The sequence below is a fragment of the Convolutriloba macropyga genome, chromosome 1, assembly GCF_964194025.1.
Source record: "Convolutriloba macropyga chromosome 1, txConMacr16.3, whole genome shotgun sequence".
NCBI classification, from domain to species: Eukaryota; Metazoa; Xenacoelomorpha; order Acoela; family Convolutidae; genus Convolutriloba; species Convolutriloba macropyga.
In genome coordinates, this window is record NC_134468.1 from 71,430,887 (window position 1) to 71,455,380 (window position 24,494).

Here is a 24,494-nt window from a genome sequence, read left to right on the forward strand (position 1 = left end):
GTACGTAAAACAAATTTTGAGGAAGCATTGAGGTCATGGAACATTTTGAGCGTGTTTGAAAATAAAAATAACAATATCTAAGAAGAATTGACAAACGAGTGTCAATTAGCTGTTCTGGATATGACAAGCAACCCTCAGATCAGCTGTCAGCTTACATAGCTGGTGTGTTGTCCGATTAGCAACAATGAGGACCTGAAAATATTGGTCTTAAAAGACTAGAAAAGTTGTCCTAAAATTTCATCAAATTAACTTAAGCCCTTCGCAGTGTCAACATGTAGATATTTTTTGTCTTCAAGAGCTTTGAATCTCAAGGTTCACGAGAGGCGCGTAATTCAAAGTAGATTCACTGTTTATCGCTGCTGGATCATTTGATCGTCGAATAAGAAAATAACTGAAGCAGGACTTCTAATTTTTGTTCTCGTAAATGGTCTTTTTTGTGCCACTTTTCTCCTAAGTGAAAAACAGAATTGAATTTAAGATTGGAAGAATCGAAAATAAGGTCTGTATTTTTTTCGAACATTTTTTAAAAACAGGTCAGTTAGAAAAGGGCAGCCGAACAGTTCTAAGAGTAATGTCAGTCTTTCTAATTTTTTCATTATAATTGGTAAAATCTTGGTTCATGACAGATCTTTGTTGTTAACATCAGTTCATTTCGAGTCACCATTGAAATCACTCTCGCTACTTTCTTGGAAAAATCTTAAGAGGCGTTTCTGCTGCTCTCGCTTGCAAATTTTTGTTGCCACTGATTTACGATCCATGCAATGAGACATAAAGTTTTGAGCTCCCTTCTCTTTATGTGAGTCGTCAAAAACTCACAGCAGTATTGATGCTTCCCACTCATTGGGTGACACAGTTTTGAACGAAGACTCGCCTCCTAACGGGTGAGACAAGGATTCAAAGTATAGCTCGCGTTTCATAAGTGGCTATTATCTTGGATCTCTTGCAATCAGCATCATTACGGAACCGCATTGCTGTAAAAGAGATTGATCGAGAAAACTTACTAAAAGCTACAGATAATCCCGTAGGCTTTGTTATCAGCCAGAGTAGCGATACGCTTGAGGGTCTTACGAACTGTTTCTGAAAATCCTCCAAACTACTCAGAGAAGGAATTGAATTCTAACTTTGTTATATATCTAGGCGGCACTGTTTCTGTTTTCAGCACCTGACATGGTGAAACCACTCTTCTCAGCCGCATTTACGATAAGGCCTGGTTGCTAGTGTACGATAAGTCCTGGTTGCTAGTCAGAAGTGACGGTAACGTCCAATACTGTTGCCTGACCTGCATTCCATACAGGTGAAAGTATGTCGCCGGGTCTGGAGTTGTCGAGTAGTAAACTTTTCTGCTCACAGATGGGAGAGGAATGGGTTTCCGAGCAAGCTGATATAATTTTGTCTGCGATCATATCACCCCGGCCATGGCATGACACAGCATGATCTCGCCTTACATCTAGAGTTCCAGTTTTATATAATAGACACGTTCACTCGTTTTCGTACAATTTAACATCCAGTCGATTCTTAGAACTTAGCAACACAGAACTCATTCGGAGACAAGTTTTTCTATGGGAACAGAAGATTCGAAAACAAAACCAACATATGCAGCCGGGACTTGATTAGCTGATCTTATTCCAACACCGGGTTTCTTAATCGGAAGGCATGCTTGCTGCCATGAAATATCTGGCCATAAAACTCCCAAAATGCTTTCAAAGGCTGCGCACTTAACTGAATCGAATTTTGGCCGGATTTTCTTTGATGGAGTCTGAGGGAGAATTGTATCGAAAGAGTAAACCATTTTGGGGTCACCGAAATATAATGCTTCAAGGGAGAGGTTTTTCGTTTTCTTGCAGTATGGTCAGAGCAATTCACGAAATTGGTTTAACTTCGACTTTCCGTGCTTCTGCTTTTACCTGGAAAGGCTGGATAACGATAACTACTATTTAATTTATTTAAGTCCTTTTTTCGAGCTATAGCATGTTTCAAGTTATTGGCACTTCTTTTATATAAATTGATATCAATCTGAATTGATTTAATGGCCTTCCGATTGGGTTTCATGCATCAAACGTCTATGAATGTAACGGGATTATAGTTGCCAGTCAACTGGAAATAATGAGTGGAAAGCTAACTTTTGTCATATTAAATTTATTAATTAAATGTTTGTATGCTAGCAGTTCCTCAGTCGTCAAGTGATTTATATTGTTTTTGTTTCAACTCCATTTTTGTGGTTCGAACTTTATGCTAGTTAAGAGTTCGAACTACAACTTGGGGATCAAATTTTTTATAGATGTCTATGGCCACTCAGTATTTTTTGCATAGAGAAACGGAAGTGGTATCAATGAAAAGCTCTTGAAAAGCTGAAACACTCTGACTAGTGAAATGTTAATCATTTTGGTTTATTTCGGAAGATAGAAGGTCTTCATTGTTTTTGAAGTTTGACGCTGGAAAATTGGGCTGAGATTGACTCGATAACCTCCAAAAGCTGGACGTTAAACAAACCGTATGACAATTTTGCAGCATTCTGTTTTTGCAAGGCAACATTACGATAATGAGGGTGTATCCCTAGACACTGGAACTGATTCCAGTTACCCTTTGTGGGTCCCTTGAGTGCACTAATGAGCTTTTCTATGCTTTGAGTGAAAATACAGTGTGCTAATTAGCCGCATGTAGTGTCTATGTTTAATGGTCACGTGATCATTCCCGCTAGACTCTTTTACGTACTCTCGTGTTCTGGTGAGTGAAATTACCATCATTGCCAAAGGATATTGATGTGTATCTAACATATGCATATTTATTGACCATTTCTTCTTTGATATACTCATAGACCATTTGCATTCGTGGCTGGCGTTGAAAAATTTGTTTTGAAAAGTGGAATTTTCCATTGGAAAAAACCGAGCGTGCATATGAATTGATGCGTGGCAGCGAGCGTTTTTGGTTGGTCACGATCTGTTACTCATGCGCAGACGCTTTTTCAGAGCATAGAGAACGAGAAAAAGAGCGAAGTGTGATAAATTGTTATACAATTTTGTGGCAGCCACAGTTGAAGTTAGTCAGTCTGCTGTTTCTCTCTTCAATTATGCTCAGCTTGGTATGTGAAAATGGTGTGCCGTGTATTTGTGCTAGCATTTTATTTATGAGGATTCTTAGCTAAGCTACTGTTCAAGTCACAACTTGTTTTTACTCTAAGCCGACAACCTTTCTCAACATTACTCGGTTGCATATTGTGTTATGTAACACCTTCGGTTTTTTTACGCGAGTGTTTACTACAAAAGTTAAGTATTGAATGTTGTTTTGCTATGTGCGTTTGTGTATATAGGATAATGTCGGGGGAATGTTGAAATACTCCAAAAATAGTGTTGTAGTTTTGTGGATAATAAAGCCATATACAGCAATTCGGTCAAAAATCCATATTCACTATTGCTTAAGCTTGTAGTTCATAAATAGGAAATAAACACGTTCTTTTTTCAGGTGAAATGTTGTTTCAAGCCGACTTAACCAACTGATGTGTTACAAAATTTCAATAGAAAAGTATGATCAAAATATTTATCCAGCAAATAATTTTTCCTACTTAAATTTTGAACCGAATAGCAGTAGAAAAATGCATGAAGGCTATTGGAATGGTGCTGTAGAATATATGACCTAGTCACCCATGTGGACTTTAGTAGGAAAATTTTAGGTGTACGCGAGAAAAATTTAAGCGCGCGTTTTTGAAAATGAGGATTTCCATCGAGCGAGACCTAACGGATAAAAAATGTTGAGGAAATAAGCGCTGCGTTGAATCTAAAGGAAATACGGATTTAGCCGCCGCATAATTGATGGTACCACAAAGCAGAGAGGGCTTTGGAACTAAACGCTCTTAAACTCCTCAGAAAATTAGTACTCTTCGATTACAAAAAAAAACTGATTTTCAATCAATTGTAATTTGCAGTTTTGGTGCTAATTTAAACTCAATTCTGGCTACCTGTAAAAATCATAAGAAAAAGTGGGCCCTTAAATCAATTTTTGTTTAATAGAAGCGATCAATAAGGTGCGATAACGTTTGGTCCGGAATTCTTCAACTGTTTTAATCTCTCAATGGCAATTTGGCTTTTATGTTCCAATTCAGTTTTACGGATAGTTAAACTCCGGTGCTTTAGTTTTTGTGTGAAGAATTAGCTACTAGTCCTTGTTAGGCTGTATGAGCAACAACTATCAAATATACCAAATCACTATATACTTGCTGAATGTTACAATGCATTGACCTGTTCGAATGTTACGTAACATCCGAGAAGCCCTCGTGTACCATTCGAGTATTACATAACTTTTAGATTAATTACATAACATTTTTACACGAAGTGACTATCGTCTATCGGTTAAATTAAATATTTAATGTGCATTTTGAGTGAAGTTTTCAGATTTTCTTGGTTTGTACAGTAATTTGACTCACAGCACTTTTACTTGAGATTAATTATCCGATCTGAACTTTTCAGTAATTTTTCAGTTATCTGAAGAACGTCACTCAATTGAAAATATTTGACTATTGCTTTGATATTTGGCAGAGTTTCGTCTAAAAGTGACTGTATCCCACAGATAAAAAGATAATAGCTTTGAACTCCTGCATTAAGGAACTTTTTAATTTACTCGTTGAAGTAATTGAAGACCATTTCTGCTATTTTTTGAGTTGTAATAAGTTTGTCTTACAAACGTCAGCTTCACAGCTGTAATAGTTTGTTTTTCTTCGTTTGGTCAAATTATAATTTCGGTTTTATTTTACAATATCAGAAGCAAACGTCCGAAACACTGTTTTTAATCCAGAAACCAATTTGCCTGTTTTTCAGATTGAAGTGGTTTTGGACTATTTTGGGAATTTGACCTCCAGCAGTGCTTTAATATATTCGACATTCTGTTAGTTTGATTGTTTATCCAACTGTTTTATTGACTTAAACAAACTGGTAACTATTTCTGTCTGGCTGTTCATTTGTTTGGCTGTCTCTGTCTGAACAAGTCTTGACTTTCAACCGAGTCAGGTTTCCCCACACGATCCTTAGCGGGGATCAAAGTGGAAGTTATCCTGAATCAGTAGTTGCTATTACGGTAGTCTCGCACTATTTCCTATTTCAAATAATTGTTGTTAATTTCCATTACTGTGATATTTATCTTAGTTACTGTTATCGATCTCGCTCAATTTTGGCTCCGCTTCGTCCAAATCGTGAACAAAGTTATCTTTTCACGTTTGCGTTTGTTTCTAGTATTTATTTCAAGAGAATTATTTATTGTTTATCCCGCAGGTGAGCTGTCCGTGAAGATTTATTATTGTCCTGTTATTTACTTTAACTAAAGTTCTGACAGTTCTATTTATTCGATCTTAAAAATGGTCGCCGAGCATTCAATGGAAGAGAGTAACTTCTCCGCTGCTCCTTGCGATAACGTGTCTTCAACGTCCAGTTACGATGTAGGAGCGCCTGAAAGAGGAGACGAGCGTCATTCCCATGCCACTGTCACTGAAGGACAGAGTAGCTCTCGAGATGCCCTCCCGGTGAACTCGACTGCTACCGACTCATCCTTCGAGTTCGGTGTCGACGTTATGGCAACAAACTTCGCGGGACGACAGGACTCTGAGGAGGACAATGTTGGGTTGTGTCCACCCGGCTGGGTTGATGGGTCGACTAATGTTGGCTCCGAGGGTAATTTGTTGCTCGGTTTCAAAACCATTAACCGTTTTTTTCTGTTCCGTGGGAGATCAAACTTGGGTAGAAACGTCGCAATCACCTTTCTTTGCAGACAAAACTACTTCGGTTGCTTTTGCTTTTCCTTCTTCGATTCGCAAATTTTAATTGAGATTTGCAAATGAATCCTAAACGGTGTCTTAGATGAATTTATTACTACATTAGGTAATCCAGGAATTTTAAAGCAGGTGAATAAATGTGACGCAACCGAAGTTATGTCTGCTTCCGAAAAGCAAAGCTTTGTCTATAAATTTAATGATGCATTTTAAATAATTTAATCATACATTTCACCTTCGGAAGGGTGATTCAGCTCTTCCGAAACAAAATGAAACGATTCGGAACATTTAAGAGGGACGGTTTTGGTGAGGATTTAAGCTTTGCTTGATTAGAGGTCTTAGCAGCTTCGGGCATGGCTTTTAAAGCAGCAGTTGGTGATTTCGAATGGTGATGTTTAAGACGTTCTTTTAATCTTTGATGTGCGGTGCTTTAAATTTAATTGTAGTATATCACTACTACTATTACTAAGCAGTCATTTCCGTCTGGTATGTCTTTGTCAAGTGACCTTTCTAATCCGACTCTCCTTTTTGATTAATCAAGATTCATCTAATTGTACCAAACACACACGGGTGGTGGACATTGGTTGATGTGAACAACGACTACACCCACAACAACCATTCAAACCCTGAAAACGATAACTGAACGGCTTGCATTGGGCAGGTAAAAAGCGTGAAATGAAGAATCCGAATGACGCAACCAACCAGGGAATCAGCTCCTGGTTGGATCACGTGTTTGCATGGTATGTCGGATCATTACGTCGGTTCATATGTAGAGGGAAATCGGAATCGTCTTGCTCTGTGGAAAAATGATCATGGTGGGATGATGGCATGTTTTGAAAACAATGGAATTTGAGACAAAAGATTTCCTCCTCCTATTCGTTTTTACCTACATACCCACCCAACTACTGCTGATACTACTACCTCTACTACTACTGCTCTGTAGGCTTCTTTGATTGAAAGCGTCTTCAAAGTTCTTCTCTACCTCGGGAGAAAGTTGCACGAAGGTACTACCTCTTGCACATACTTGCAACCCGAGCTCACTTCACTTGACGGGACGAGGAGACGATGCCTGGCTGACCTTCGACCTTGACCTGGCACAAGCTCGGGTAGGGTAAGGTTAAAAAGATCCAGCTCTCTCCCGAGGTAGAAACACTCAGGTACATATACACATACATAAATTTTACTCAATAAGGACATTTTCAATTGGAATCATTGTACATCCCTACATGTATTGCTATTATGCATCATTGCTACTATGTTTGTATTGACTGCTTAATTTTGGAGGTTTTCAACTTTTTTATTGCTAGCACACCATCTCACCACGAAGTTAAGAGCAAAGCGCTTGTTCTTCGCCACAATAAGCGAGAGAAATGAGCGAAGACAAGCGGAAACGTGAAACGACGCTGAGACTTCTTTCGTCGAGTTCGAGTATGAACAAGAATTTTTATCCCTGTGAATTGTCAAGGGCAATATTTTAATACTGCTATTGTAAACAGCAGCAACTTATTCGTTAAAAACGAATTTGTAAAGTGCCTTGATTAATAACATCTGTCATTAATACATTAATGCTGAAATTGTTTGTGATTTAGGTTCTCAAAACGAGACAAGTACTGTTATGTATTTTTTCATATTTCAGTTCATGCTTTAATTCGCGAGCCAAGCCCGCCTCGGACTACGGTTCTGTTTACTCTTTTCCATTTCATAATTATTTCAAAAAACATTATTGGGTCGTTTGTTCCGAATGTTGAAATACTCTCCATTTTTAGGCTTCAAACATGTCGGAGATTCTGCATCGCGACGCTCTCGAAAAATTACTGCGGCAAGCGAGAGTTCTAGAGACGAATTTGCTTCGATTATTAAAGACATCGGGGCTTTGGGTCCTTGGCAATGGTTCATAGCGTTCGTGAACATGCTGATGACAATAAACGCTGGAATTCAGAACAACTCGTATCCAATGCTGGTCGGAAGCAGCAACAATTGGGCGTACGGCTGCAAACATAAAGAAGAAACGAACTTCACGCTAGCTCACGATTTGCAGTCATGTGATGTGCAAATTTCACCAGTATTCGTTACAGACAACGAAGGAGTGTCTTGCGCAGATTCTGCAGACCATGAAATGGTTTACCACCACGAGCACTTCGAAACAGCCATGCTAACTGATTTCGATCTCGTATGTGGATACGTTAGCTTCCTTGTTCCTCTGGTACATTCCGCTTTCACCATTGGCTGTTTCTTTGGCGTCTTCCTTTTTGGTTGGCTGGCCGACTGGATTGGGAGAAAGAAGGCACTGTGCGTGGGAACTCCTCTCGTGATCATTCTCAATTTCTCCCTCGCATTCTCACCAAATATCTACGTCTTTTTAGTCATCAGATTGCTGCAGGGTGTTGTAGTGTTTGGCATTTTCACAGTTGTCTTCGTTTTGTCAATGGAGACGACGGAGCCCTCGAAGCGTGCAATGGTCGGTAACATTGTCCATATTCCCTGGGGTATCCAGTTCATGACTGTGTCGCTACTTGCCATGTGGCTGAAGCACTGGAGATACCAGCAGATTGCCTACTCCATTCCCTCTATTCTCTGCCTCATTGTGTTCACACCACTACTGTCTGAGTCACCAAGATGGCTCGCTGTCAACGGAAAGATTGACCAGGCTACAAAGGTACAACTTGAACATAACTATTTAACATCTCTTTAGCATCCACAATATTTCTATGTAAACATATTTAAGATCAATTAAGTTATGGCTTTGCCCAGCTGCTTAAGTTAGACAATCTCCAAAATTCAACAAAAAGCTTTAAAAATTTGTCAGTGCAGTTCACTTATTTGCTGAGTAGAATTAGAACGAAAACTTACAAGTAGTAAGCAATCAATGAACTCCCGTTGTTTGGTGCAGTAATGCCACTTTTAGTCTCTATTTTGCAACTTTTTAATCTGCCCATTGTGTCTTATAAATCTGGTAGTTTTTTCAGATTCTTCTAAGCGGAGCAAAGTGGAACGGGAAAGAAGTTAGCGAGAAGTCAATTCGCGATCGCCTGCAAACATTCTACATACACTCCAGTGGAGAGGGAGAAACAAAACAAAGCAATCTAAAGCTTGCTCTGGGATTGGTAAGGACCCCCGAAATGCGCCGACGTTTTCTCTTCTCTGCCTTTGTTTGGTTCCAAGGCGCATTTTCAAATCATGGCATCAATTTTTACGCTCCAACACTGGCCGAAAATCCATTCTTGGCATACTGCCTGGTGGGCTTTTTTGAGGCTATTTCTCCAGTTGCAGGGGCTGTTTTATTTACTTACGGTCGGCGAAAACCGCTGATTGTTTCGTACATTATATGCGCAATTGTTGCGTACAACATCATTACTGTGATGAAGATTTGGCCGAATGACCACGAGTACCAACTGCTCGCAATGCTACTCTTTGCCACGTTTCTTTCTGACATGGCGTTTAATGGCATTTATGTGCACGTGTCCGAGTTCATGCCCACAACTCACCGAAGCATCGGACTGGGAAGCTGCTCTTCTGTGGCAAGAATTGGTTCCTCTCTCTCCTCAGTGCTGGTCCAAACAGCTGGATCCTTTCCATATCTACCTCCTGTCATTTTTGGAACCATCTCTCTCGCAGGAAGCTTCTGCATCTACATGCTGCCGTCAACTGAGAACAAAGAGCTGCCGGAAACTATTGAAGACGTTGAGAGATACGGAAGAGAGAGACGAGGAATGAAATCGTGGTTGTCGTCTGCTTCTATCGGGAAACCGAACCAAAACCCCAACTCGGCAACCGGCGACCATGTAGCTGCATGCACTCACTGTGACGTAAGAATGAAAAAGAACACAATTGCCACTGGCTTCTGCGAAGAGGTCATGATACAAAACGTCACCTGCGTATAATGCGAGTGGAAAACGACGACGGCACGGCAATGCTTAGTATAGGGTACGTACAATCTTATTGGAACTGAGATTAGGGAGTGTGCGCTTCTATGCTTTGGTCACAATTTTATTGCATTCAAGTTAAATTGGATTATGCGACAGATCGAGGAAAGTGATTGTTTTGGCAATTCAGACCCAAGTATGTACCATTATGGAATAGACGAGAACTCTTCAAATAAAGATCCTATTTTTTTTGATGAATTGTTAATATTGTAATTAATTTGGTCTATATTGGAATCTAAAGTTATTTGCGCAACTGTTTGTACAACAACTAATTAGCTGATGCAACATTCATTGCTTTGGTTGTTGATGTTGAATGTTAATACAACTCAAATTTTGAACTTCTCTCTTTCAAAATCAGAAATCATTTCTATTGGTTTTTTTATAACAAGTTCGTTAACGCGTGGATGCTAGATAGGAGACTAGGGTGAAGCTTTCGCAAATCTAGTAGTGATTTACCTATCTCTGCAGAGGTACTGAATCGCAAAATGAATGATTTTGAGGCCAAAATACTCTAACAAATTGCTAATAAGAAACTAAATTGCGAATTCCTTTAGAAGTAATTGTTACGACCCACTTAGTGGGGAAGAACTATATACCCAAATGGGGTTTTTGTTCAGTCAATTTTGGCAGATCGATTTTTCCATCGTGGAGAAACTTGAGTGGTATCATTAGAAAGCCCTTCAAGCGTAGAATTTGAAACTAAAATTTTTTTTTGAATTTTCAGTTTTTCGAGGAGTTATCGAGGTTTGATTTTTACGCTTAAATTTCGAGCAATTAAGTGTTATCGGACGAGCAGCAATCAAAAGGCTAGTTTTGGTCTCATTAGGGATTTTGACAATATAAAACGATTCGAACTCGATTTTTAATCTTTTTAAATTTCTTTTTTTTTTTCAAAGAAGTTCCGTGTTTTCTTTAATGTCCGTTTCCGTGTTTTCTTTAATGTCAATTAGAAAAGTCTTGTCAAACTTCCTGTCAAGTTTCTATTTTGTGACAAACCCCATTTACGATCAAATGAGGCCCAATAAACATGTATTTTGTTTTCAGGGAATCATTGCGCATGGTTTTTATAGCGTCGACGCTGTTTTCGGAATTTTACCGAATATTTGTGCTTTTCCTGCATTTGTTTCATTTTTGAAGTCCAACGACTTAGTCTTATAAAATAATCGACTTCCTAAAGGTCATTTAGTGAACCTAATGAATAATTTGAATGCATGCATAATGACTGTGAAGACTTTTGGAAATTTGTTTTTGGCGAGAAAAATTTGAATATTACTCGATTTTAACGTTATCACAATGTTGGGAAACCCACATTGGCGTTAAATAGCATCTGAATGGAATATAAAGAAAGTCACCAGCGAATAACTTCAGGTTTTAATTGCTTCGACTGTTTCTTCTTTCAATTTTTTGAATTTTTGATTTTGCCTGTATTTGTCCTCCTACTGCAGAAGTATCGTTAACCAGAATATGACTTATTCTGATTAATAATAATCTTATTGGCTTCCAATGGATTTAACAGTTAACGTCTTTAATGCTTTCCCTTGAAAGCTATTGGTTTTAATGGCTCTGATACTACGATTTGTCTCCATTTTAATGTATTTCTTGATTTTTGTTTATCAGTTCATATTTGTTAATTTTTTATGGAATTTTTGTGAGTTTTTTTTTAAATGTAAGTACTGAAATATACTATTGATCTTGAAAAAAATAAGTTTAACATACCCAAATTTTTCATTGACTGCCTTTTTTTCGTTTTTAATAGTTTCAACACTTTGTTTTCGTGAATTGTTAAACTTTTCTGTGTTTCTATATCTCTAGGCACTTTTAAGTACTGATATATGGCTTGGTCGCTAGGTCTTTTGTGGATTTAAAAGTTAATTCATTTAAATGTTTTTATTTAAAGCTAATAGTTCTGATGACTTCTGCATTTTATGTTATAAAACTGATGATTTTTTGCCCCTTTTTTCTGTTTTTGTCGACTGCCTACCTATTCCTAATGTGGATAGGTCCCATATGCTTTGTAGTTAAGGACATGAAATTGTGTAGTTTAGATTTTATCTGATGGATTTTCGACTTTGTTACTATGTGCTTTTCAAACAAAAGTTTTTTGCCGTAATTATCTTTTGTAGTGGTTTATTTTGTTTTTTGTAATGTCTCGTATTCTTTTTAATGGCAGTTATCCTGTTCTCTCTAATGCGGCAGGGCATTATATAATTCATTTAGTAGTTTGGTTTTGTATCAATTTTTTAACGCAAATATCTATTTGTTTATATCTCGTTAATATCTTCGTTTGTTTGACAGTTAGGTCAAAAACGCGGATGACAAAATTGCTTATTTGGTCTCCAAAATTTTGTCAATGCAACTCACGAGTTCTGATTTCAACGAGTACGAAAACCACTTACAATTATCCTTCTCCGATGAAGAAAAATTAATGGAGGCTGCAGCTCCTGAATTAAATTGGCCCGCCTGTCATTCATCAGCAATTTCTCCGACTTTAGTCGGTCTATGTTTGCTGTTTGGTAAGATGTTTTGCATTTTTATCTTTGTCTTTTTTCATCTTTTTAGTACAGAAAAGCTGTTTTCCAACAGTTTCTGTTTTCCAACAGTTTCTGTTTTCAAATTGAAGGTTTACATCGTAAGATTTGCTGTTTAAGTTTTACATTTTTTGGTAATTGTCGAACTATACTCAATCAGAAGCTTTCACAATAGTGAAATGATAATGATGGACTCAAATTAGATTGACGATGATTGCCTTTCAAAACAAAAAAATTATTGTTATAATTTTACAAATTATTTCGTTTTATGATTTTTCTAATTTTACTGTTAATAATGTTGCTTTATGTTAACTATTTTGTAACAAATCTGATAGATTTTTCAGAGTAAGACCAATATAGTTTTTTAATTGTCAAAATAAAGCATGTAGATCCGGTGTTCTTGTTGATTAGTTTCTGAAAGTAGCTAGCTAAAAAGAACTTATTTATCCGAATCTGAATGTTACATTAATTTAATTAGCACATCGGCACAAACGTCACTGGGAAATGATAGGGAACGGGGCGTTACCGACTTCACAATACCTAGTACCCTAAGCACTGTTAATTAATGACAGCAAACACTTCCACAGTTCAATGTGAAATGGATTAGAAAAGCAAATTTTTTAATCAAATTTAAAATATTTTTTAATAGCCGCACAGCGATAGCTGGGGCTATTATTGGCCTTCTCTTGGCTTTTTTTTATTTCGTCCTTACGACCATATGACGTCACAACCACTTCAAAACTGCTTTTTGTTCATTCGTTCATGCAATTTCAACCGAAGTGCGTGTATGACGTCATTTTTTGCTCTTAGTGGAGCGAGTTTTTTTTGTTCATTCGCGTGATTAAATTTTTGGTCACACTTGATTTACCTCACTCACAAAAATGACTTCCTCACTTTGAAATTGACTTTTTTACGACTCGAAGAGGAGTATTGGAGAAGTCCTTTTTTTAATCAATTTTTTGGAGTGATTCTTGAAGCGGGAAATGAAACGCGTGAAAAAATTTGGAGTGATTTTGGTGCTGAACAAAAGTGAAGAGCGGAGCAAAAAGAGAGTGATTTTTGTTCATACCGCTGTTTTCGAGTGTGAAACAATTTTCTCTAAGCGAGCGAAATATTTTTGCTCACGTGCGGCTTTTAAAAGCAGTTTTTTTGCAACTTTTGATGGCTTGAAGGTTTGATTATGATATTGTGCTAGTTTTAGGCTCCTTGATAGAAATTGAAGGTTTCAAGTAGTTAATTTGAGTTTAATGCTAATTCGTAGGTTTTTGATCAGTTTTGCTGATTTTTAGACGAAATTTAATTATTTTTTGCCTGTTTGTGTTTTAATGCTTTAAGTGGGATTTGAATAGAAGCTTGTTACTTAAGAAATATTCAGATACCAATTGAATAAAGTTTTTTTGGTATAAATCATTTTTTTCTTAGGAAAATTGACAGAAAAATTGAGAAATTTTAAACCATTTTTCCTTTTTTTGCAGTTTTTCTTTTTAAAAAAAATCTTAGACAAATTTCTTAGCCTATTATGACTTGCCCATTGTTTTGCGAGCTTTTCATTGCTCTAATTGCAAAGGAACTTTACTCGGCTTTATGTTTCCTTGTACTATTAAAAAACTCTTTAAGTTTTTCTGTTTTTTTTGTTCAATTTGTTTTTGAATGCCGTTTCTATTCTTCCTTAAAATTTTTATGGCATTTGTGGAGGTTCAGGGTTCACAAGAGTTGTTCTAGTTGTTTAGTCATAAGTATGGGTAATTTGTAATTTTCTCCTTCGAGTCGTTTCCGGAATTTTTCCGGCTATGTTTTTTTAAAAGATAAGGTCAAATTGGTGTGTGTCTCTCTAAATGAAGGTTATTAGAGAGCAGCTAATAGAGGCAGCAAAGACTTATACAGATTTTTAATTAAAATATAACATATCCGCCTTCAATGAAAAAACGAATTTTTTGTTCCGTCTTGTTTACTGTTTTTTTAATGAGACTGCAGATCTACAAAGCTATTGCGGCTATTTTTTGGCAATCTGCCAGCTATGTTATAAACTATTTGAAGAAAAATTTATATATTGCTCAAACACAGGCAGTCTCTTGCATTCTGTCATTACTACTCACTTGAAGCTGGAAAAAATTTCAGAAGAATTTTTAGGGTTTGGCCGAAAACGAAAAATTGGATATATTGTCTCTTGTGAGAGCTTGGAGGGGTCAAAAATTTTAACCAAAATTAGGACTATGTTTTGTTGGTCCTTTAGCATGCCAACGAGAGTGAAGTGGATAAACTTAACGGTAATTTGAAAGAATGGTAAACTAGTTCACCGTTCTCTAGAGTATAAGCATTTTTGATATATGATAAATTTTGAAAATTGGATAATATTCAGACATAAAATTAAGGGGGAGAACACGATTTTGCTTAATATATTGTACAGATTTTTTGCTCTACTCATAATTGAATTCGTTCAATGCTTCTCTTTAATGATGGTAAGAGGCTGGGTTTTAGCTAGTCTGGTTATTTGTGTTTGAATAAATTCAAATATATTAAAATATTGTTGAAAATGAGCTTCAATAGCTGATATTAATACAAGTCTCAACAGCTCATATATATGTCATTAAAATACGGACAATATTTCAGTATCTTTAAAAGTATCCGAGCTTCACTTATATTAAAGTTACAATTCGAAGTACTCTTGGCGTGATTTTTTTTCAATTGTTCATTTGATTTTTTCAATTTTAACAATATTCTTTTTTGCATTATGCCAATTATTGAGTAAACGCAGGTCAGTCGCAGTGTCATTTGTCTGAACATTTCAGGCTGTAAAGACTTGTTTGGTCTGCGGAAAACAAATCTTCAACAGCTTAACGTACTCATGGGAGATCTTTTATGTACAGAAATAACAGGTACAAGAATGATCCCTGAGGAACTCCCAAATGTGATTTCACTCTTTTCTGACGGCCCATTAACCTCTACCCAATGGAAACGATTAGAAGTATGATAGTAATAATTTTAAGCAGTTGCTTCTGAAGCCATATTCAATTTTCTGCTGATGGAAGTTCGAATCGACGAAAACACAAAATTAAATACAGTTTTAACAAAGGGAATGGATTTTGATCAAATTTTCAGCGATGTTGGTAAAATGTTGGTTGAATGCCTCAGCAATTTCTAAGTTACAATTATCATGATTAAGTACCATTGTTGAAGCATTTACTGTCGACGATTTGAGGAGACTAGCGATTTGAGATGCAAGGAAACGGTACTGTATCCCACACATTAAATTGTGAAATGTAATTAAGCATATTTTCACGGTTATTTAACGCTAGAATTCTCATACGAAATGCGCCAACAGTAATAGCAATTGTAGTTAATATTCGCAAGAGCTGTTCATCGCTCACCCTCAGAAAAATTCAAAAAAGTCAAAGCATATTTTACCGGAATTTGCTCTGTATGGAACTATTTAGTTCTAATACTGATTTAATTGAATTGCATAGAAACAATTTTGAGCATTTCTTTTGATTCCGAATTTTTAATTTTAGTTGACTTTTAAAATTTTCAAGTTCTTTTTCAATTCCACCTCTCTGTACCGTTTTGTTCCACGCGCAGAAATAAATTGCTGATCTGTTTCGACTATTTTAAGAGGCTAACGAAATTCTTCGTCGTTTCTATACCACTATTCTAAATGAGACTTTAAAAAGCTGGAAGACAGGTTACATGGGAGTCGAATATACCAGAGTGCTGCAAAACTTAAGATTGTAAGGTTGGCAAACTTTAAGATCGCATTAATATATTCATTTTCATTTAACGAAATGTTTTTTTCCTCTCATCTAATAAGTTTGTTTTGAGAGAGGATTGATTGCGAATTCTTTGTCTTTTGAGAATTCCCTTCTTATTTGCTGCTGATTTAATTGCACAAGTCATTTTGCTTGCTGACGATTAGTACGTATGTTAATCTGATAATGAAGACTACAAGGTAAGATAGAGCAGCAATTTTTGTGCAATTTGGTTTTTAAAAAGTTACTTCAATTATGTACCACTCAAGGCCTTTCAAAGGCGGTGATGCCATGGTACATGTTATTAATTACAATTCATGATTGTTGAATTTTATTGACGCTAGATGATAGATGAGAAAAGAGTATAAAATTGACTTTAATTTCAACTCAGAAGAGAAACTGGAGAGCCGAAGTAAATCTGAATATGCTTATTATGGTCCCATCTCTTGCAATTTTTTCATATTCAGAGACTTTCTAGCAGTTTGATTAGCATATTGAACAAGTTTTGAGCATGTTGAAGAAATTGAACATGGTTTATGAAAAAAGACAAAAAAATTCAATCTAGTAGAGTGCTCTTATTTGTGGTGTGAGTTTTTAACTTCGTAAGTATTTGATGCTTTTTCATGTCTCGCACATTTTCACGAAGGAGTGAATGTCCAGTTCATATATGTATATGAACTCGGCTTTCATATACACTTGTTAACAAAAGTAAACATATGTATAAATACTCAACATTCAGTTTCATCGAAGTAGCAGAGGTGCAAAATGTATGGAGCACATTTTAAGGATAAATCGGCAATTGTTGCAAAATAAATCTGAGCGAAATTTTTTCGAAAAAATTATATGAACAGCGCAGTTTTCAGGTTAAAAGATGAACGAGATCTAAAGAGCTGCAAAATTTAGAGTTGCATTGTCGGAGGGAAAATTTAAAATTAGGCAAATATTAGATAGACAGTCTGGAAACAATGCATTGTATTGATTGATCAATCTTTGCGAGCGCTTTATTAAAAATCAGATATGCACTGAATAGTCAGATAATTGAATTAATCTGATATCCACTGAATATTTCAGAGAAATGTTGAAGTTGTCTCATTGGAGCCTTTGTCATTTGTGTAGACGAACAATTACTAAAAATTATTTTTTCACTCCACAGTTAGCAGTTTCAAAAGGAAAAGACGCTCTCATTTTCTACCATCCAGATCGGGACATCAAATATGAAGACACTCGTCCTTTGCCTTCATTAGAATCTGGCTCTGATAAAATGGTTATTGCCGGCAAGTCAGAAGTACTGAAAATGACGGAAAATGGCAATTTGGTACGACCAGAACCACCATCTGTGTATCACATTGCAAAGAAGTTCAATATAGTGCCAAGGAATGTGCACAGGGCAAAATACAGAATCAAGAGAAAACTTCCAGGTTTTATTGACGAGGATAAACGACCGTTAAACTGAACTTGTTTTGCCTCAAATATCAATTCTGAGAAGCGATTATTGAATTTTGCTATTGGTATATGCTGCATAAAGATTTAATCTATGCACACTCTGAAACAGTTGTTAGTATTGGTGTAATCTGTGGTCTGATAATTTTAGTCTCGATTTATAATTTTTTTTATCCCGACTGTTTTGAAGTTTTTGCTGTTTGGAAGTCATTTGAGCTGAACTGTTTTAGGCATAAAACTATTTTTGGCTAAAATTTATAGAAAAATAATTGTCATGATGGCTGTCATCAGTCTAGCTTTTGACACATCAATAACCAAATCTGAAAAACAAAGTCACACCATCAAGAAAACTTAAGAAATGATTGAGGAGGTAAATGAGTACTAATGCGATTGAAGTACAAATAATTGACGTAGCAATTGGCTGAATACAGCGAGGCCTATAGTCTTATATATGAAATGGATTCAAACTGTTTGCAGATCTGAAAGGGATTGTGCCGTTCCATTAGATATTTGAAAGTGGCCACTCAATTTGATTGTTTCCGAGCAAGTTTGACATGCGTTCAGCATTCCGTTTCGATAAAACTGAAAATCACAACCAGTTACAGTATCAAATATAAAAGGATTTAGCAACTCTTGCTCAGCCATAAGCGTGTTTGAAGTGGATAGGCACCAATGGAATTATTGGTTTCGGAAAAAGATCAAAAGGACTTTTTCGCCATACTTCGCGGGACATGCCTTAGCGGCCCGTGGGACCTAATATGAAACTATCACAATCGAACAAATTATAAGGATCAAAATTCAATGACAGTATGAGATTTATTTCCTATTAGAAAAAAAAAGAGTTATGTCCGCGAGCCTTCTGGATTAGGCTACAAAACGCTGTTTCCATTGGGTAAAAATGCGGTGAACTAGACTTCTGATCATTTGGCGAAGGGCTGCTTTTAAGCAAATGAAGTGCATAAGGTCGACTTTTAGCGGCAACATTACACTCTACTTGACAACACGCAGGGAGAGCGATTTCGTGGAAATTTGCACTCGAATGCAAGTAAGCATCGCAGGCTATGTTTATGCATGTGTTCTTCATTACCTTTGTGAACAACAATTACATTTGGCGACTTTTAGACGGTTAATTAGCATGGAGAAAGCGTAAGTGTAATTCACACGAGTAAAATGTAAAATCAGATTATATTTGTTTGCATGAAGAACTACAGCGATAGAATTTTTAATGTAAAAAGTACTGAGGAAATTGTAAGTGTAGTTAACAAACTTGTAAGTGTTGTACAAAGTCGCCGGTAGAGCAGTTACTGAGCCGTGTACAACATTGTTGTGAAATAGACTAACGAAAAGCTTTGATTGAAATGATTACCAAAAACTAGATGCAATAGCTCTTAAAAGGCTGAAATTAAAACCTTTCGAGACGCTCATTTTAACTTTTCACCCTTAAAAGGTATGCTTCTATTGTTAAGAGTCTGTCTCAGTTTTGGTGGTCACTGAAGTGCCTGATGCACAGAATTGAAAACTTTTGTCACCATTTTTAAAAATGATTAAACTAAATTTAAATAATAGGTTATATAAACGAGAACTGATGCTGAAGTGAAGAGTTTTGAGGGACTTTTTTTCTGAATTTTTGCAGAGACAGCCTGGAAACAAGTCTGTTTTCAAAAATGCGCTGGAAAAATTGATAAAAAGTGGCCGTTTTCTATATCAGGAATGCAGCAAAATAAAATTTAGAAATTAGTATTTTAGCATTTTGATTGTGGCGGTGTGAGTGCTGGTAATATCTTGCAGCAACTAATATTGAAAGATATAAGCAAAATTAAACTTGAGCTGCTAAGAGACAGCAATCAGTTGAAATTTGGTATTATTGCACTGAATTTAATGTTTCGCCACCTTTTTATGCTGTTCAAAACTTTGAGTTTTTACATTAATGAATGCTTGCCGTTTTATTCTCTGTGGATAAAGTTGTTTGATGCATTTAATTTGCTCACTAACCCTGGTAAAATAATTGTCAAATTTTTAAAATGCTCGAAAATGAAATTTGTCATTTTCCTGTATCGTAAGTTTCGGTTGTGATAACCACACGCAATATTTTTCGACTGTGAAGGCAATTTTTCCGAAAATACGAAATTTTAATGTTCAAATGAAATTTTGAAAGCCTATTGTTTTGACTACCGGAAAAGTTGAATAATTTATAGAAGGTTGATGATTTTGTAAGAGCTCTGAATAGTTGCGTGGTACATCCTCAACACTTGCAAGTGAAGAACTTATTGCGAAAGTGTTGATTCAGTGCACTTGTTCTTTGACAAATTTCTGACAAACCGCAACATAATATCACTGCAGCGGGGTTACACATTTTTGCATGAAAACCATTTAATTCAAAGGCCATTTGATAATCTTCATCGATAATAACACGCAAGAAGATTTTAAAAATTAAATGTTTCGTACAAAATGGTTAGGTGAGATATTAGCTGGTATTTTCATTCAAGTAGTATATTTGAAAAACTGAATGGTCTTGTATAATAAATATACACAAAAGAAAACGTTCATTTAAAAGTTTTGAGACATTTTGACCTGTTTTCAATGGATCCAGTTATACTTAACGTTATTTGCGTTGAGCCGACTTCAACAGAATGCTTTTACAAAAAAGTTTACTGCGACATACTTATTAAACAGACGCACTTAAGTGAAATAACAAGCGTGAGGCAACTGTTTAAACTCAAAGGTGTTTTTTAAATTCAAAACTGAATGCAGATGTCAGACACACTGCTTCATTGACTAGTGCTCTTGCTGCATTAGAAGTAAAATTTTGCTTTGATAAAATCTATTAGAGAAATTGATTTTTGTTTTGAAGTAAAACTGTTCTGTTCTTAAACATTTTTACGATCAACATGTTATACCCAATCAATTTAAAATGGAAAGCTTCTTGAAGCGAACCTTGAAGATATTTTTCAGAGCAAAAGTTGGGATCCTTTATTTTAAAAAAACACCATGAGTAGAGAAAAAATAAAGACTGAAAAAAATTGAACTGTGCTTTGGGAAGGTGTATTCTAAAGTGAAACAAATGAACGGATAGAAACGAACAACTGAATATAACAGAAGAACAATCATTTTGTGAAGCAAAAGTTTTAAGACATGCGGAATCCATTTGTTCTCTTTTTACAAACGAAGCCAGTCTAAACCAAGCCAATGGCTTGTTCATTTTGCAACTATTTTCAAATAGACAAGTTCAAATAAAATGATTAGAAAATGAAATTTGCCATTTTCCTGTATCTTAAGATTCAGTTGTGATAACTACACGCAATCGTTTTTGGCTGTGTTGAAGGCAGTTTTTCAGAAAATACGAAATTTTAATGTTCAAATGAAATTTTAAAAGCTTATTGTTTTGAAAACCGGAAAAGTTGAATAATTTATAGAAGATTGATGATATGGTAAGAGCACTGAATAGTTGCGTGGTACATCCTCAACGCTTGTAAGTGAAGAAATTATTGCGAAGCTCAAATGTTGATTCTGTGCACTTGTTCTTTGACATAATTTTCTGAAGAATCGCAACTAATAATCACTGCAGCTGGGTTACACTTTTTTGCATAAAAACCATTTAATTTAAAGGCCATTTGATAATCGTCATCGATAATTAAACGCAAGACTTTAAAATTTAAATATTTTGTACAAATTGGGTTAGGTGAGATATTAACAGGTATTTTCATCCAAGTAGTATATTTGCAAAATTAAATAGTCTTGTATAATAGAAATATACACATAAGAAAACGTTAATTTTTGAAAGTTTTGACACATTTTGACCTGTTTTTAATCGACCTAGTTGTACGTAACGTTAAATGCGTTCAGCCGACTTCAACAGAATGCTTTTACAGGAAACTTTACTGCGACATACTTATAAAACAGACGCAATCAAGTGAAATAACAAGCGTGAGGCAACTGTTCAAAGACAACAGTTTTTTTTACTTAAAAACTGAATACAGATGTCAGACACACTGCTTCATTGACTAGTGCTCTTGTTGCATTCGAATTAAAATTTTGCTTTGATAGAATCTATTAGAGAAATTGATTTTTGTTTTGAAGTAAAAATGTTCTGTTCTCAAACGTTTTTACGATGAACATGTTATACACAATCAGTTTAAATTGGAAAGCGAACCCTGAAGATATTTTTGAGAGCAAAAGTTAGAATCCTATATTTAGAAAAACCACCTTGAGTAGACAAAGAAGTAAAGACTGAAAAAAATTGAACTGTGCTTTAGGAAGGCGTGTTTTAGAGTGAAACAAATGAACGGATAGAAACGAACAACTGAATATAACGGAAAAATAATCATTTTGTGAAGCGAAAGTTCTGAGACATGCAGAATCCATTTGTTTTCCCTTTTTACAAACGAAGCCAGTGTAAACGAAGCCAATGGCTTGTTTATTTTAGCAACTATTGTCAAATAGACAAGTTTTTCAAATAAAATGATAAGAAAATCTCATTCAAAAAATGAAAATGAAAAAGCTAGAAAATGACCATGAAATGCTTTTCTGTAACCTATTTTTTGTCGGTAATTCTTGAAAAACAAAAAAAAACTTTATTCGTTTGAAGACAGTTGTTGTGATTAAAGTTGGATAGCCAATTTTTTTTAATAAGAATTAACTTCGGATTATATTATGTTCGTCTATCTTGCTTTGGACAATACTTGGCACGCGTTTGAAAAATTTGATGTTGCATTGTTTTTTTCCAATTTTCAATGTTTTTGACGAAGATTTTTTAAAGATAATAAAATGTAAGTTCTCAGTCGTTACGTTAGTTGACGCAAAAAGAAGATCAATGCGCTTCATATCAGAAATGAAATTTTACACTAAACTCCATTTGGAAAACCTGTAACTACTAGATTTGAAATGCCAGATTTCTACCCTGTCAGATCTTGTGAAGCCAAATTTTTCCTATTTACAAGGCCATGTTTAAAAACTTGATAATTTTGTGTTTCACGCAAATATTTATTTCGAAGTTCTAATTTACCAATCGAACCGCTACTTGTCGAACCCAGATTTCGACAAAATGCAACAATTCTTGGATCTTTTCCCACCTGCTAAGCTGAGGGACAGAAAAGATCCCAATTCTTAATGCTTTCACCAGTCACCCTTATAAGCTATGCAAAATTGGCTCTTTTCCGTTTGTCCCCCCCCCCCCCCCCAAGCTTAGTGGGCGCATATTATTTGCACCCCCCAGACCCACGTGCCATATTTTTAAATAATGATTTACTATGTAATGGCTCGTGCTCTGTAACTGGGGGGCGCATAACGTACTGGGGGGGCACAAAAGGAAAAGATCCACAAAATTATTGCCAGGTTGGGCAATATAAATCCATTTTTTGTCCACTGAAAGAAAATAGATCCTCGTCCCCACCATTCGCAGTACCAAAGCAGGTATTAATCTGCTGGGTCTTTCCCATTATATCCCCCATGAAGTTATGGCCCCCCTCCCCATTATGGTATAATTACCATGATGGGGGAGGGGCTATAGGTTCACTAAGCTGGGGGGGGGGGGGGGGGGGGTGGGGGGGACAGAATAGATCCGAAACATCTTTGATAGTATTAATCTGTGCAATTTAACGAATTTGCTGGTTTTGTTGCAGCTTGTAAACATGTATGCATTTAATAATGAAGCAAAAGTATAAAAAGTAACCTCTTTCCATGACTCACACAAAAGTGAAAAGTCTTGTGACAATGAAATCACTTTCCCTCAATTTCTGATGCTCTGAACTGTCTTCACTTTTTCAAAGCCTTTGAAGTTGTTTTCTTATTTACTTCACAACATCAACGGAATTGCCGAAAAGTTACCAGAACAGTTCCAAACATTTCTCATTGTCGTCTTTCTCATTGTAACCCCCAACCCCTACCATAATGTACACCCCTTTCGCTATGGTGTATTTACTGTAATTGGCGGGAAGGAAAGGTGGTATACGTTATTTGACGGACTAAGAGGGAGGTGTCGTGAGAAAGACCCACTATATACTGACGAGCCAAAACTTGCAGTTAATTGAAACAAGAGGTATTTCCCATTAACCCCCCCCCCCCCCCCCCCCACATAAAATTATAGCCCCCCCCCATTATGGTATATTTACCATGATGGGGGGCTATAGGTTATCTGACAACTAGGCTGGGGAGGGGGGGGGGGGGCTATAATGAGAAAGACCCGAAACAAGTTATAATTCTCCTTGTGCAAATTGCAAAGTTTAAAAAATTTCTGGCTTTTCTCTAAAAATTACTTTTGTTAGCTATCGCCCTATGAAATCAAACTTTTAATTCTTCAAGGTTATAGACCCTTTATAGAACACAGCTTTTGGGAGGTCCAACGGGCACGCGAAAGATGATCAAACAAAATAAATTCGGTTTTCCATCGAAGACCCCAACAAATAAAGTTCGCCCATAAAACGATAATAACTTTAATTGGGATCTTTCCGTTTGTGCCCCCAGTACGTTATACACTCCCGTCCTCCCCTCAGCCCCTCCCCCCCCCCCCCAGTAACAGAGCACGTGTCATAACAGAGCACGTGTCAGTTGGGAGGTATTTAGGTTCTAGCCCCACTAAAATTGGGAGGTCTCTGATGGGAACGAAATAAATCCAAAAATTCGAACACCAAAGTTATTACGAATTGCAGCGCAATATTGGCTCTTTAGTTTATGATTACAAGTATTTGGTTTCAACATATTAATTGACAGAGATGGACATCAGTCTGAGGCGGATGCAAGCGTGGATTAGCACGTTCCACCTGCAGATTCTCGTGTTTGCAATCATCTGTTGCATCCACTTGGTCAGAGTCTACAATCCAGACGAGGAACAGTATGAAACATTGCTGTTCAGTGGTAAGTTTACTGAAGCACGATTGACTTTGCAGTGTCTATTTCTTTTCTGAATTCTTTCCCCTGTAAGGGATCTTTTCCTTTCAGAGCGAAAATGTACGTTAAAAACTCACGCGCGCATTTTAAAACGCCGAAAGTCTGCAGTGCCAGAAGTTAAAATGACAGAAGTTTGTGACCCCAGTACGTTATGCACCCCCCAGTTACAGAGCACGTGTCATTACATAGTAAATCATTATGTAAAAAATGGCACGTGCGTCTGGGG

At 36.4% G+C, this 24,494-nt stretch overlaps 3 protein-coding genes across 18 annotated transcripts in view; 2 read left to right on the top strand and 1 right to left on the bottom strand.

Annotated features, from left to right (window-relative positions):
• The window catches only part of LOC142342119 (cilia- and flagella-associated protein 46-like), a 754,419-nt gene that overhangs the window by 720,358 nt on the left and 9,567 nt on the right, over nucleotides 1-24,494 (bottom strand). The window lies entirely within an intron of this gene.
• LOC142342110 (solute carrier family 22 member 6-like) lies at nucleotides 4,317-10,013 on the top strand. The gene is made up of 3 exons (XM_075393306.1): nucleotides 4,317-5,654; nucleotides 7,519-8,408; nucleotides 8,719-10,013. The coding sequence occupies exons 1-3, from the start codon at nucleotides 5,342-5,344 to the stop codon at nucleotides 9,631-9,633; spliced, it is 2,118 nt and encodes a 705-aa protein (XP_075249421.1). The 5' UTR covers nucleotides 4,317-5,341; the 3' UTR covers nucleotides 9,634-10,013.
• LOC142342181 (uncharacterized) overlaps nucleotides 23,077-24,494 on the top strand; it is a 13,478-nt gene continuing 12,060 nt past the window's right edge. Inside the window, exons 1-2 of one of the 5 annotated variants that reach the window (XM_075393437.1) lie at nucleotides 23,077-23,203; nucleotides 24,048-24,235. In XM_075393437.1, coding sequence (XP_075249552.1) covers nucleotides 24,094-24,235 — 142 coding nt within the window. In that variant the 5' untranslated portion in view covers nucleotides 23,077-23,203; nucleotides 24,048-24,093. Of the gene's footprint in view, nucleotides 23,251-23,944; nucleotides 24,236-24,494 lie in introns of all 5 variants that reach the window. The other 4 variants (XM_075393445.1, XM_075393429.1, XM_075393418.1 and 1 more) reach the window with 4 other exon arrangements.